This window comes from Peromyscus leucopus, chromosome 1, assembly GCF_004664715.2.
Source record: "Peromyscus leucopus breed LL Stock chromosome 1, UCI_PerLeu_2.1, whole genome shotgun sequence".
Classification (NCBI taxonomy): domain Eukaryota; kingdom Metazoa; phylum Chordata; class Mammalia; order Rodentia; family Cricetidae; genus Peromyscus; species Peromyscus leucopus.
The window spans coordinates 18,159,383-18,175,580 of NC_051063.1; the positions used below are offsets into that span (position 1 = coordinate 18,159,383).

The window sequence follows — 16,198 nt, forward strand, 5'->3', positions numbered from 1 at the left end:
CCCTGCAGCTGGTGTTATCAAAACATTCCTCTTCTCTAATCATTCTATTCCAACTTCCCTTTCGGATTGGTTCAGTGACCCCTTGCCAGACTAGGTCACATCCCTACTCACAGCCCCCGGACCTGCCACTGCTTTGTGGCAAGGCTTCAGTTTCACAAAGGTCTCCGCTCTCATGGCCGCAGTCCACGTCTCCTTGTTTGACACCTCCCTGCTCCTTAAATTCCTAAGTTACTCCTAAGGGTGCCTGGAAGATGTAAGCCCTGATGTTTTGGTTCATGCTGTTTTTTCTACAGACTTTAGTTTTTCTAAACTCTGAGGGGATTTTTACATCCTATCTCTTATGGTAATTCCATGGAAACTATATTACAAACTGCTGGGAATAAACAAAGCATTCCCTCTGAAAATCCAAACACATTATGTGTCCCTCTCCGCTACAAAGCTCGAGCCCAGGTCATATCGGCAGTTTTCAAATCATAAAGCAGACGTTGGCTCATCAAAGGCTTGCCTACTCCGTGCTTCCTGTGGGGGAAGGAATGCACTTTGGTCATATTGGTCCGGGTCTACATGCAAATAAAAAGAAAAACTTTCTGCAACCAAGCATCTCTAACACTACACTCCTGTGCCTTAAATACAAGCACTCGATACTCACGATTATGATGCCTGTGCAAAAATTCCGGCACTGAAAACATTTGCTGTGATTGTGTGCTGTGTAGTCAGGAAAACATAAAAGTTCCCCGTGTTTTCAAAGCTACTTACATTAGGGGCGTTTTGTCCTCCGCTCAAAGGGAAAACGAAGATGATATTTGCAAACACTGTCGTTTGCTGTTTAGTGTGCACACAACTCAATGGCAGATAAAAGGGAGGCTGTTTCGCTGTAAATGAGGCTGGGTTTCAGGCTGGGAAGCCCATGACATCGCTCTTTGGGAAGCCTGTCACAGGCTTGGTTAAGGACGGACTCTTTAATCACTCAAGAACATTTGGGACTGGCTGTAAGATGGAGGCTGAATTGTGTAACACGTAAAATTAAAAAGGATTCAGAAATAATTAGAAATTTGGATACTACCTATTTGATGGCTAGAATTATTATTTTACTATAATATTTAAAATTTAATATAAATTTAAATGTATGATGTAATATCTTGGGTATTTTATTTTTTGAAATTAAAATAGAATTACACCATGTCTCCTTCTCTCCCCTCCCCTTCTCCAAATCCCTTGCACTCTCTCAAATTCATGACCTTGTTTTCCTTAATTTAAAAAGGGGTCCTCAACATTAAGAGAATCATACTGAAACATGTGTCAATGAGAGGATATGATGGTTGGGATGTGATTCAAATTGTATAGGAAGAAAGAGTGAGGGAGATTGGCTTTGAGTTGAAAATGGACATGGGACATATATACATATACATACATGTATAAACATATGTATATTAATTGTAGCATTCTGCCTACTTTTATGTATGTTAGAACTTTTCAAAAATAAAGCTTCACGTTCCTCTTTGAGATGCTTAGGAGAAATGCATTTTGATATTTGGCTAGATAGTTTGCCCCTACCTCAGCCGCTGATGGGCTAGTGATGGGACCTATGGAAACACAGATCAGAAACAGGGGACAGAATCCACAGTGGAACAAGCAGGAGGCTGGCTTGTGCTCGCTCTCCTCTCAATTGGTCGTTCTTTGTCCAAAGACCCAACAAACCAACGCCACAATGTGGAGCTGATGGGGAGATTCATCAAGGCCCCTTGGGTAATTTCTCTAGCTGGTCTATATATAGTCACTAAACAAGGGGCTAGTAACTGGTACACAATATTTGTAGTAATCCAATAAGAGAAGTAAATTAAGGATGGTATCCTGGAGATTTTATGCAAATAGCCATCCCTGGAATTAACTGATTTGAAGAAAAATGGATCCAGCGGCCTGTTATTGCTGACTAAGTCAGCCGCTCAGAGTAGAGCACTGGATTATGTGTGCGTGCAAGTCCAGTTAGAGCTGAATGCTGTCTTTTTTATGTAACTTAATTTCCTCAATAAAGCTCAGAGTGTTCTTTGCTAATGTAATAAAGAGAAAATACAGACATATAATTTAAACTAGTAAATCAGAATGGATTAAATATTAAATCCTTAGCCTAGTTATAGGCTGTAGCACCACCATCATCCAGAACTCAGGACTATGCAGTACTGACCAGCACAAGGGCAACTTTTTGTTTTTCTTTTCACTTGAAAACTTGAAGTGACAGAATTATGCTCTATGCTTTAGAAACAATCATCTATCACCCAAGAGTGTACACGCATACATGTCTGTCTATGTGTCCAGCAACACAGATACATCATCCATATAGATGGTTGTTTTGAAACGAGAGTCTATACAGACCAGGTTGACCTCGAACCCACCTCAGTCTCACGTAAATTTGTGTGTGACATGGTGTTTAAAATCACAAGTAGCGACACATACGACGAAGATGACCACGACGACGATGGCACCCACGGCCACAACAGAAATCGGGACACACTCCAGGTCCTCAGACTTCAGACAAGGAAGTTAGTTCTCGGGCCTGGCAGGGTTCCCAAGCCCCAGTTTCCTTTCTCTGCTCTACGCTTCCTGTAGAATTGTTTGTTTGTTTCCATTTGAATGAAAGGGAGGGTTATAAAAATTAGTGCCGTGACAACCCCGCAGTTTCTGTAACTAATGAGAATTTTCAACAGCTGCTCACGCAGGATTCACTGTCATGGATCTAGTCCCCAGCTGTTCCCTGGAACCGTCTCAGATCTCAGAAAGAGGTCTTGTTTTAATGTTCGTAGGATTTCCTCATCACACATGTTGTAAGAGTTAGCAAGCGTCAACAGGCTTCATTGTTTTTCATTGAGCTTTAAGAATGAAATGTCTGGATTACTTTTTTCCTCGTGATCCATCACTTACCACTACCCCCTCACTCCCGTTTTCCCTCCTGGAAGTAGCGAAAATCCAATTGTCTTGTTCTAAACTGTCTATTTTGGCAAAGCCTTTTCCAGATTCCTCCAGAACCTACCACAGTACCTCATCATCAGAGCCTGAGGGGCAGGCATAGCGGTCTTCTATCCTTTGATAACTAGTTAGGTTATGACCTAAGGTTTAATTTCAGCGTCTCTCCCCATCATACCTACAGGGTAAGGGAGATGATGGAGGACCATGGATTTGGGGTCATGGCCATGGATATAAGGCACCGTAAGTTCAGCAGACCCAGGAAGCTTGATCCTGTTCAGTCTCCATCTATCAAGAAGGAGCCGGCGCCGCTCGCTTCTTAGGACAAAGCAAATCTGCCTCTGAGACAGAGCACTGCCTGATTCAAAGTCCGTCTGCAATCAGTGTTAACTGGGGCAGTCTGTGGGTGAGCTGAGCCTAGGAAATACGTCTTCACTGGCCAGAATCATGGATTGTACCTATATTTGATGACTTCATAGCAGATGTTATGTATTTTAAGTGGTTTAAACTACTTTGGCATCTGTAGGTTATATTGAAGATAGAATCTTTTTCTTCCAAATTTGGGAAAACTGATTTTGCAAAATTCTGTGTCTGGCTTACCTGAGGTATCTTTCGCTCGGTAGAAAGTTGAGAATGAGCAACAAAGAATAATACATTGTTTTTTTTTTTTACAGTTACCCTGTCACCATCCCACACTGACCATCTGTTCCTTCTGCGGCTATCAGCGGGAGACTCTTTCCCATCAGCCCCATGCACCACAGCTCACCTGCAGCAACTGGCAAAAACTGGGACAAACACCAGCCCCTTTCCAGGGCTCATGAACAACTGTAAGGCGAGGAGAGTCTTACGGGGGAGAATTGGTCATCGTCTGAACCAATGAGCGAGGAGAATGCGGAGTCAACACAGCTGCAGCTTAACACCATTTGCACATCCTGCTTAGATGAGCAATACACTTTTAGTTATATTGTATACAACACAACAGCCAACGGATGTGTAAAGGTGACACGATTGACTTTGGCTCCCTTTCAGGACAAGTCATGAGTTGGTTATGACTAAAATCTGCTTTTATTACCCTAATGATTAGGTAAGACCCACTACGTCGAAAACTTTGCTGTTGTTACGTCCTAGGCTCGCCCAGAAGGTGCCGCTGAATGGGCTGCCCAGCAGGCTGTGGGTGGGGAGCTAAAGCCACTTGGCTTCTGCTCTTCCGGAAGTTAGAGTCTAATGCAGACATGAAAACCAGAGCAATAACCACTGTGCAATGTAGACGTACTGATGATGGCGACAGAATGGTTTTGGATGAAGCATTCTGAGAATTTAGTCTCATGGAAATGCTCATTATGAGAAACACACACCTGAAATCCCAGAACTGCAAGCTTCACTGCATCAGCACCCACAGGCCTATTATCAGCTACTGGGCTGAACTGCCTATTTTTTTCATTTCCCCTTTCGGCTCTCTTTCCAGGACCCTTCCATTGTTTGTCTGCTGGTCTCAGCCCTTGCTTTTCTGGAGTACATACTCAGGGTGATGTTTCAATAAGAGACTTCCATACACACCGATAGAATGACCAAAGCTAAACAAGGAAGAGCCATTAGTAGACACTGATGGGGAGAGGGAGAACACAGATCATTCATACAGGCTTGTGGGAGGGAGAATAGGCAGCAGGGCGGGAAAAGGGGGCACCAGCTTTTTATGAATGGAAACACGTACTTTCCATATAACATGGTAAGAGCACTCAAGCACTGCCCCAGACGAAGGAAAACTTGCACCAGGTAAAAACTGGAGCAAAAATTTTCACAGTAGCTCACTTGAACCATTTGAAAACTAAGCCCTAGCCGGGTGGTGGTGGCACACGCCTTTAATCCCAGCACTTGGAAGGCAGAGCCAGGCAGATCTCTGTGAGTTCGAGGCCAGCCTGGGCTACCAAGTGAGTTCCAGGAAAGGCGCAAAGCTATACAGAGAAACCCTGTCTCGAAAAACCAAAAAAAAAAAAAAAAAAAAAAAAAAAAAAAAAAAAACTAAGCCCTCCTCATCCCCATATTCTTTAGCAGGTTAATATAAAACTAGTATATTCATATCACAAAATATCACTCATCAGTAAAAAAAGAGCAGACGATTGATATAGTGTCTGATGTGAATGATCTCAAAGGCATGATGAGTGAAAAACGAGCCTGCTCAGCATCATGCTGTACATAGCATTTTTTTCTTGAAGTTTTTGTTTTATGTAGCCCAGGGTAGCCTTGAACTCCTGATTCTTCCTGCCTCTACCTCCCCAGCACTGGGACTACAGGTGTGCATTACCACACTCAGCTCTGTATACAATATTCTTGAAATGTTAAATCACAGACATGAAGAAACCCATAGTTGCCCGAGATTAGGGAAGGACTGTGAAAGAGGGAGGGGGCTGAGGCTAGGAAAGGGTGGCTTGAGGGACTTTGAGGAGGAGCTGTTCTACACTCGCCCCTGGTGTGGCGGCTGTGCGAATCTGCTTATGTACATACCGCACGGAAGCCCCCCCCAGCACACATGCACACACGAAACTGGAAAAATTAAGAAGTCTTAAGACTTACCAGTAGATCACATTCTAGTCTATTTCCTGGCAGTGATATTGTACTGAAGTCATATAAAATGCTACCATTGGGGGACACAGGGTGAAGGGTGTATGTGATCTGCATATGACTGTCCCCAATGGTTGCAAGTGACTCCATAAAAAAGAAAAAAAAAAAAGACTTTATGGGTGGAAACCTTTAGAGTCCTCGCAAATCCTTTTTGTTTGTTATTGGTGCTCTCCTAGGTGCCTGGTTTGGCTAGGTGTCTCCAGCTGCCTGTAGCTCAGACTAGACAGTAGAAGACACCATGCCACTGTTTCCCACAGACTCAAGGGATTCTTCCCAGAGCAAACCATCTTTTATTTAGAGTTAGTTTTATTCATTTATTTGTCCAACTACTCCAAATTTGATTTATTCTTACATTTTGTAGCATGAGCGTAACTAATATTGTAGATAGCAAACCCCCAATGTAATTTAAAATAGTGGAGTAAATTAAATATCATATAGAGTTTCAGTGCTTGTAAAAAACATCTGTGTGGAAAGAGAATTCATTTGTTCTTTCTTTTTCAGGTTATCTGAAAACACGTATGGTGATGCATGACTATAATATCAGCATTCCAGGTTGAGGCAGGAGGACCATGATTTGGACACATGGTACACAGAAAGAAACTATACCCCAAACCCAAAACAACTAAATACTGAAAACAACAACAAAAGACCCAAACAAAAACAACCTATCTTCAAATCTGTCCCAATTACACACAAAAAATTAATAGGAGGTAGAGCTAGAGGGCTAGCACTAATCATAATGCCAAATGACCACGAAATAAGCCATATTGCAACCTTCTCAGACACGCCCCAGCACCTAAGCATCCAATCTGTAAATCAAGACTTGCCAGACACTGGCGCAGCTCACTTTGCTCATCAAAATGTTCCAGTTGAAGCCGGTTTCGTTAAATTCTCAGGGCCTATTAATATTTATGATAACAGTGATTTGTGGGGAAAAAAAAAGAAATAGATTCAACGCTACTGAAAAATTAATAACTTTGCTGCTTAACAAGGAATGATAATAAATGTAGAATGACTCATTTAGGCCATTAATTATCCAGACTGTCTCTAATATGACTCCCACTTGAAGGATTAAGAAATATTTAGGTTATAAACACAAGTTCCCAGTAATAGACTGTCATCATTTCACTTTCCCTAGAGTGCTCCCAAAATATTGCAAGATGCAATAATTTGTCAAATTTATTAAATGACATGGGTCTCTAGACTTATTCATAGATAAATTACATCAGAGAAAAAAATAATCCCAGTAAATTAAAAACAAGTGCAAAACAATTCATAATTGCTCTTCCAAAATTCATACATAAAATTTCAATTACAAAGTTTCATGACAATCTCTCTCTTTTTTTTGTTGTTTTTTTGTGCTGTGCTCTGGGTACAGCAGCGAGCAAGGTGAGGGGGCTGTAAGCAGGCTCAGGAAGGAACACTGGCCTCTTAGGTGTCTAGAGTCTGGCTTGCGGGGATTCAAACTCAGGTCTTCAGACTTGCAGAGCAAGTACTTTACCCACTGGGCCATCACCACAGGCCCTGAGTCCTCCACTGACACATGCAGGAAGGGGAGGACCGTGCAGATTTCTCGCCTTCCCGTTTGACCCTACAATCCAACGCCCAGCAGCTGACCCCTGTGTAAGTCTTGCATTATAAGCAAGCCTGGTCACTGACAAATGTAAACAGCTCCACGGCCTCTGAAACAACATTCATTTTGAAGTATTTCACCCCTGCCCCCATATCCTTTAAATAAACTAGCATAATTCTTCATTGTGTCAAATATAACCCAGAGGGCAATCTGTCATTTGGATGTAAAATTCAGATATGAATCTGTTTATTGATCACGCCAGTCTTCTTCGCTTCCATTTTAATTTTAGCACAGATAACCATCTGCCCAAGGAAAGAAAAAAGATTGTTTATTAGAGGGTTTTTGTGTTACAATTAAGAGGGAGACAGGACACATACCTAAGGGCATCATGGGTCAATGTCAAATAAAGGGCCGACGATCACTATAACATGGCTTCCATGGGGGAAAAAATCACTGAAATCTAAATACACTTCTGCTAAACTATGACGCAATGTGAGGCCATTCAGTGCAGATCTAATCCCAAGTGATCCAGAGTAGAAATCATCAGCTTTATTAAATTCTCAATGCCATTTTTGGCATGCATGGCAGCCAAACTGGATGCTCCCTTCAAAAGGACTGCAAGAGTAGCTGGAGACAGAGAAATCATCCAGGACAGATTTCTGAGAGCTGCACCCACGCCTTCTGCTCTTCATGCTCAGACATCCTCTTTATTATTCTTTTGTTCAAATACAGTTTCCAAGAGCCATTTGCTAATTACCCACTGAGCACCAAGCGCGCAGAGGCAGCGGCTGGGGCTTGATCCTCGGGCTTAAGGGTCTGTTCATGAGAAAATAACAGGGTATTACATCTCACGAAAGAAGGTACGGTTGGGAGGAGGAGGAAGCACGGCATGGTGACCTCACAGGAAGGGGTGTCCCAGGAGTCCTAAGATGAGAAAAGAAGACAGGAAAATATCATCTGGCAGAGGAAGCCAAGAGAATAAGTGGGTACACTCGGGGCTATGAGTTGGAAGTTAACGGCACTGAAAATGAGTGAAGAGGCTATTGAAGTTCCAGATGAATACTCAGTTTCCACTAAGGCAGAGCCAGTGAGGTGGATTCATGTGGCACTCAGGAGACAGACTGGATGAGACATGGTGATTTACCGTGGAGAGAGTGGGAGAGGAAGAAAGAAAAGGTATTAAGAGTCAGGGCACTGATCTGGGCAACTAGCTACCTGATGATGGTCATGTTGTCTGGACCAGGAAAGCCTAGAAATGCTGCAGGCTTGGGGAAGATAAGGCAGTGCACGGAAGAGCAGTTTCTACATGGATGCCCATCTTGAATTTTCTACCATGCTGAAAGCCTGAGGAGACTGGATTCCTACTTTCTGATTGTGACAGCAAGTGACCTATGATGTACCGGCAGCCATCTTCACTGATAGAAATGGATAGCCATCACAGGGCACTGGCAGAGTCCGATGGATAGGAAATGCTTCAAGGAAAGGCATCAGTTATTTACATATCCAATCTCCCCCAGGCACAGCCAGTAAGGAGTAGTAATGTGGGGACAGGGGAGGTCCTGGTCTAGACGCTCACATTTGGAAAAAGCCCTTTGGATCTTGTGGGGGAACCAGACGCAACAGGTTTGAAGTATGTGATTAGTTTTCAGGAAGAGTTTCAAGGGGTCCATGCACTACAGGATGAAGTCGGTGAGGGATTGGCCATCAGAAAGGGAAGGTTGACACTCAGAGGCTTCTGTATCACCAGGCAAATCAGACAGAGAGATGAGGCTTTTTTCCTAGAGGGCTTGCTTTATGGCGAGTCTATGTAGCCCAATCCCAAAGAGTCCAGACAGACGGAACAGTTTTGGACTGTAAGCAAGGAAGTAATTCACAGGGAATAGCGGACAACACAGGTTGAGCTGGTTCAACGAGCCACACAGGGATCTCCCAACAGCACTCAGACTAAGGGAAATTCATCTCCTAGTCTGAGATGTTATGGCAGAATGTGAAAGAAAGGATGGAGGGTGGGCAGAAGGCTGAGGAATACAACAAGCAGTTAGCAGGTCCCTGTGCCTGCCTGTCCAGAAAACCACAGAGAAGAAGCTGGGGGCCAACTGCTGCAGGGTCTTTATTTTATATTTGTTTATTTTCAGTTCATTGTGCACAGTGATAGATTTAATAATAAAATTTTCATCCAATTGTATCATGTATTATGACCATGTTCATCCTCTCCTACTTCCTCTTCCTCCTCTTGCTGACCCCTTTCTGTTTTCCCAAATAAGCCCTGCTTCTATTCCATGTCATGCATGCATGCATGTATATAGTCTAGACTGCACACATGAGAGAAATATGCACTACTGTCTTCCTGAATCAGACTTACTTTGCTTAACAGGGCGATATTCAGTTTCATCCGTCTTATGGCAAACGACCTAATTTCATTCTTTAGGACTGAATGTGCATACAGATCACATTTTCTTTATCCATTCATCTGCCGATGGACACCTAGGCTGATTACAAACCTTGGCTACTATGAATCGTGCCGCAATGGGCATGGATGTGCAAGTGTCTCTGTGGTGTGGTGACAGGTTTCACTGAGAAATATATTCAAGAGTAGCACAGCTGGATTATATAGTGGTCCTATTTTTAGTTTTTGAGGAACCTCATACTGATTTACATAGTGTCTGGACTTAATTTACATTTCTATCAACCGTGCATAAGGGTTCCAGAGGTCTGGTGGATTTGTTATTAAGTCCTCAATAAGGCTCTTATAAATAACATAAACTAAAAAAAGTTTTTGGCAAATATTTGGATGCACTTCTCTCTTACCTCACATGCCTTCCCTAATTATTAGCTGTGTCAATGACAAACAACGATAGTCCCTGGAATGTATCATGCTATTTCATATCCAATATATGTACTGTTATTTCTTCTTAGAAATAACGTTTCTACTGCTCTGCCTACCCAGAGAACTCCTCTCATCCTTCAATATCAAGCTACGTCATCACCTACTCTGGCCCTCACAGTACTCTATCATCACCACATCTTTCATACTGTTTGGCAATTGATCAAACATGGAGGTCACTCACCCCATGTTTGGTAATGAGGACATGTCCTCATATGAGCCTGGTTCACCTTTCTCCGGCTGGAGCACTGCCATGAAAATGTTCTATGATCGCCTTGTTTCTGGAGTCTCACATAGACAGTAGGGTTTTAACAGATGAGATTCCCCAGGTGTTGGATACCAGCACCAGCCTGGGAGTGACCCCTCAGCCACCCTAGATCCCAATCGTCCATCAGCCACACTAAAATTCAGTTCTGATGAGCAGAGGAGGAAAGACACAAAAAGCCCAAAATGAAAATAAACAAGTTAAAAAACAAACAAACAAAACCAACACACTCCTGCAACTGTCTAAATTTAGTGAAAAAAGTAATATTAAGTAAAGCTGAAGGGTAAGCACTAACCATAATTCTAAATTACCTTGTGATATCAACCTAGATATCTGGGAAGAGGGAATGTTAATTGGGAAAATGCCTTCATAAGATTAGCCTGCAAGCAAGTCTGTAGGGCATTTTCTTGATTAATAATTGATGTTGGAGGGCCCAGCTCACTCTGGATGATGCCATCCCAGGGCACCGAGTGGTCTTGGATGGTATAAGAAAACAGACTGAGCAAGACATGGGGAACAAGCCAGTGAGCAGTGTTTCTCCATGGCCTCTGCTTCGTTTCTTGCCTTCAGATGGCTTCTGCCTTGGCTCCCCTTAACGGACCGATCTGGGATAGGTGAGCCAAATAAGCCCCTTAGCTTAAGTTGCTTTTGGTTATGGTGTTTATCACATCAATAGAAACCCCAGCTAAGACAATACCCACCAGACTTACAAAGCAATCCATGACAAACACCAGGACCCACCGTTCCCAAGCCCTGCATCGCACAGTGTAGCAATGCTCAATGCAGCTCCACCCCAGTACCAGCTACTGTATCCCCATCACAGACCACTTGGCAGTCAGGATTGGGGTCAGGCTCAGCATTTACATGTTCCCATCCATACCACAGGCATGAAAGCATTTGTGAAGAGAAGAGCCAGTTCCATGACTTGTGTCTTATACACATTCAAATAAAATTTGATTCCTTAACATTGGTGTCTATGTTTCTTAGAATACCATGATAGAAAATAAACAGGCACATCTCCAGGGTCTCATTTTTGATGAAAGGTTTGACCTTGTTCTCTTAGGATTGGGCTCAGGAAATACACACACACACACACACACACACACACACACACACACACACACAAATCCTGTGCAATGGCATTCATATTTGACCTCTTCTCTTCCTGGTATAGAAACATATGGCCTTAGCAGACTGTAGAAAAAGGTTTTCAATATTTCTGAGAACACACACACACACACACACACACACACACACACACACACACACACACACAAACACACACACACGCAATCAGAGGCAGAGGGCGAGGAGAAAAAAACACATCCAAGACTGGAGAGGCTAGGACTATACTCTGGGGAATTTGATAGTAACTTTTCACCCACGTCCTGCAACTGCAGAAAAAACACAAGATAAAAGGTTTCCATTCAAGTGTATGTGTGTGTGTGTGTGTGTGTGTTCTCTTTTTCTTTTTTTTTTTTTTTTTTTTTTTAAAGAAAACCGTGTATCTTCCAGACAGCTGAACAGCTCTGCAGGGTATTTTTCTGTTTGCTTGGTCCCCACCGCTCCTCCTATGACTACAGAAGACAGTAATTGTAAGAGCTCCTGGGAGGCTGGGGAAGCGTCTCAGCAGTTCAGAGCGCTTGCCCCTTTTCCAGAGGACCCGAGTTCACTTCCCAGGGCCCATGCCAGCTGGCTCACAACAGCCTGTAACTCCAGAATCAGGGGTCCATCACCTTCCTCTGGCCTCTACAGACATCTCCATCCCCCACAGCAGGCACACAAACACACATGAGTAAAAAATCAAAGTAAATCTTAAAAAGATCCTTGGAGCGAATCTTTAAATTTCCTTTGTTTAGATTACATGCTTTGTCCCCAGACAGTTGTGAGCTTTTAAGCAACACTAGGAGAGATTTTTTTTTTATTATTAGAAAAATATTTACATGTATGGGTGTTTTGCCTGCTGCCTGCAGAGGCCAGAAGAGGGTGGTGGATTCTCTGGGACTGGAGCTACAACAGATGGTTGTGAGCCACTGTGTTGGGGCTGGGAATCAAAACTGTGTCCTCTTGAAGAGCAGCCGGTGCTCTTAACTGCTGAGCCATCTCTCTGACCTCTGGACAAGTCTCTCTCTCTCTCTCTCTCTCTCTTTCTCTCTCCCTCCCCCCCCCAGAGAGGGTCTCACTCTGTAGTTAGTGTTGGCTGGCCTAGAATACTTAATGTAGACCAGACTGGCTTCAGATTCATAGACCTGCCTGCTTCTGTCTTCCCAAGCATGGGATTAAAAGCGTGCACCACCAAACCTGGCTTTCTTACCTTCTTTTAAGAATTCCTTCAGCAATTAAAACGGGAGCACGGCCGTGCTGAATTCAGAGTGCTCAGAGGGAGGAAGAAGCCATGACTAATGAGTCTTGGGCTACCTGGCACACTGTGTGCACTCAATCTAACATCGCCACACAACAAGTAACGGAACAACACTTGTGTTAATGAAGCAAATGAATCCATGGACTTATTTTCATGTGCTATCATCATACATCCTGCAGCAGGAGGAAAGGCAACCCAGTGAAGGGCGAATTAGGTTCCTTGGTGGGGACTCTGCTCTGCTCATTAGAAGGCTCAGTCTGCCTTCCTCACCCGCAGTGTGGCCAGGCTTGGGGGGAAGGCTCTCTTCTCCTTCACAATAATGCCTGTCATCTGTCCAGGCCTTGGGGAGACCAAGAAAGCCACAACCTGAATAGCATAGCCCTTATTTCTTGGTGGCATGGACCAGTAGTATTATCAGTTACCTAGAAAGCCTTGGCAAAGCCTAGGCCCCAGCCTTCACCATCATGCTGCTCAGCCCAGTGATGCTCAAGACAGCTAACTGGTCTGACCGGACTTTCCAAGTTCCCCTGGATTGGTCATTCCAAGAGTATTTCTAGGGTGTATATGTATTAAATCATCATCATTCTTCAGGATTATATCTTCATTTTTTTTTTTCTCCAAAAGGATTTTTACTCACTTTTGCCATATCAGAACAATTCTTCTAGGGCTTTGGCCATATGTACTTATAAACTGATATGGGATGGTATACGAAGCCCAGGCTGAGGAACCCCTCCTCACCTCTGACGATCACACCTTCACAGAGCACTCGGCTCTGTCTGGCAACCTCACTCCCATTGCCTCTCAGACAGAACAGTTACAGCAAATCCTCAGCGTTTGTTCGTCAAGGCTCCGCTCGCACTGGGTTTCCAGGGAGCCCTTCATTAATCCCACTAAGTACACTTTTCTCTAAACATGTCTCCTCAGTTGAAATCCCATTTCATCCAAGATTTGAATATGGCTTTCCTTGCTGGTTTCTGCATTAAATCTAAAATTTCATTTCCTTTTCAGCTACCTTCCCCCCGGGGAGGAAGGAAAGTGAACATTCTCATTTCATTTCATCAAAGAAAGCTGACAGAACTTATTATAAAAACCAACAGAGATGTGTTAACAGACATCAGGCATTCCCTTATCATCCACCGTTTCCTCAGAGATCCGGAGAGCCTGGGTCAGCGGGGAAAGACTGGACTCCACGCATCCCTTGTGGACTTTCCTCATGTCTACGCTGTCAGCACAAAGCAGCTAGTGCACTCACCATCGAGATTATTTCAAAGGAAATCACAGAGACACTTGCTTACCCGGCAGTCTCTCTGCAGGGTCTTCATTAGGGCGTTGTACGTTTCTGTATCGAAATACAGCCCCTCGTGCATGTCCTGCAGGAAATCCAGGTCCTTAAAGGTGGGGTTGGGCTTCTCTCTCTCTTTGCGGGATGCTCTTCGCTTGTATGTGGAGCCTTTCAGGTCATAGGTCAAGTGCATCCTCATGGCCCGCGGCAGCACGTTGTTCATCACCACGATGCGGATGTTGATGCCCCCTGACTGCATGCAATACAGCCCATAGAACTTTGGCAGAAGAGTCCTTGGATTCTGGTTTAGATTCTAGAACGGAAAAAAAAGGGAAAAAATTGCTCTCTTCCATTTTCACAAAGTAATTTTTCACTGAAAGTGAGTTTTGAAGCTCACATGACTAAACACAGGACGTGTTGTTAATGTCCACTATAGAAAGTTGAGAGTTTACACTTCCTGCCCTCTCCGACCTCCCCTCCCCTTCTCATTCATTCCCTAGAAATCTGACCCTTTCATGTCATATATTGTTACATACTGGAATTTTTTTTTGAGATTATAATTACATTTTTCCCCTCCCCCTTCCTCCCTCTAACCCTCCTACATCTTTTCCCTGACTCTCTTTCAAACTCATGGCCTTTTTAAAAAATTGTTGTTACCTATATGTATGTATCACATTTAATATAAATATAATATATAAAGATGACCTGATCAGTCTGTATTATGTTGCTTGTATGTGTATGTCTTCAGGGATGACTATCTGGCATTGGATAACCAACTGGTTGCTCACATTTTTAAAATTCCATTTCCATTTATTTGTGTGGGAACATGCAGGTGTGCACATGCCATGGCCTGAAAGTGTAGGTGAGAGCAAAAACATGTGCCTGGAAGGTGGTTTTCTCCACCATATGGGTCCCAGGGATCGAAACCGGGCCACCAGGCTTGGTGGCAGGTGTCTCTACCTAGCCAGCCATCTCACTGTCTATACAAACATGATTTTTATGCATCTAAGGGTCAGAAATGAGACAAGTGATATTTTCTGAGTCTTACTTGGGTTACTTAATATGATGACCTCCAGTTGCACTGTTTTTCCTTAGAAATGGCATAATTTCATTCCTCTTTATGGCTGAAAAGAAATTCCGTTGTATCTGTGCACCACATTTTCTTTCTCCATCCCTCTGTTGGTAAACAGCTAGTATGGATGGACGCACAAGTGTCTCTGCTGTCTCTAATTTCTTTCTAAATCTGCTCTTGGAACAGCAACATAACCATTCTAAACTCACAGCTGTAACAGTTGAATCAAACATGGACATAATGCTCCAAATTAGCGTCAACTGAACACAGGCGAAACCCTGATGGGTACTGCTAGTGACTACTCTCCAAGGTAGCTAAGGAGAAAATTAATTGCTGGGGAGTAAATGGTGAATAGTCTAAAATTGAATTCTGCTTGCAAAACTGTCTTCCTCATCGGCGAGCCCAATTTGCAAGCACACATTCCTGTTACTCTCACCGATACCAAATGCTATCAGATGCCACTATCTTTCTAGGCAGGGCTGATGAAAATGACAGTTTTGAAAAGCTGAGCGCCACTGGCTATTGAAGACAGTCACTGTTCTTGATTCATTTTCGCTTCCTCAAGGAAAATTCCGTGCTAATACCATTTGCTCATTCTTCTGTGTTTCATCACGGCTGCAGTTCTTCATCCATCCCGGGCCTTTATATTTTTCTTCTTCTATGTGGAGTAAACATTTTCTCCTAGTACGTGGTCTTTTTATTATAAAAATGGAGAAGACATACTGTCTAAGTTAGGGCCACTATTGCTGTGATGAAACATCATGACCAGAGCAACTTGCAGGGCGGGGGGGGGGAGTTATTTGGCTTACATTTCTATATCACTGTTCATCATCAAAAGCAGTGGGTGAGGGAACTCAAGCAGGGCAGGAACCTGGAGGCAGGAGCTGACGCAGAAGCCATGGAGGAGTGCTGCTTACTGGCTTGCTCCTCATGCCTTTCTCAGCCTGCTTTCTTACAGAACCCAGGACCACCAGCCCAGGGATGGCACCACCCATGATGGGTTGGGCCCTCCCCCATTAATCACTACTCAAGAAGATGCCTTACGCTGGATTTTATAAAGGTATTTTCTCAATTGAGGTTCCTTCCTTGACGAAAACTCCAGCTTCTGCAAGTTGACACAAAACTAGCCAGCACACATACCCATTCTTGATGCTTTTTAAGAGTAAGTGGGATATTTAAATAA

At 43.4% G+C, this 16,198-nt stretch overlaps 1 protein-coding gene across 1 annotated transcript in view; it reads right to left on the bottom strand.

The window, feature by feature from the left end:
- The window catches only part of Pip5k1b (phosphatidylinositol-4-phosphate 5-kinase type 1 beta), a 276,485-nt gene that overhangs the window by 79,180 nt on the left and 181,107 nt on the right, over window positions 1–16,198 (bottom strand). The window contains exon 7 of the mRNA XM_028894086.2: window positions 13,957–14,256. Within this exon, the coding sequence (XP_028749919.1) occupies window positions 13,957–14,256 (300 nt within the window). The remainder of the gene's footprint in view (window positions 1–13,956; window positions 14,257–16,198) is intronic.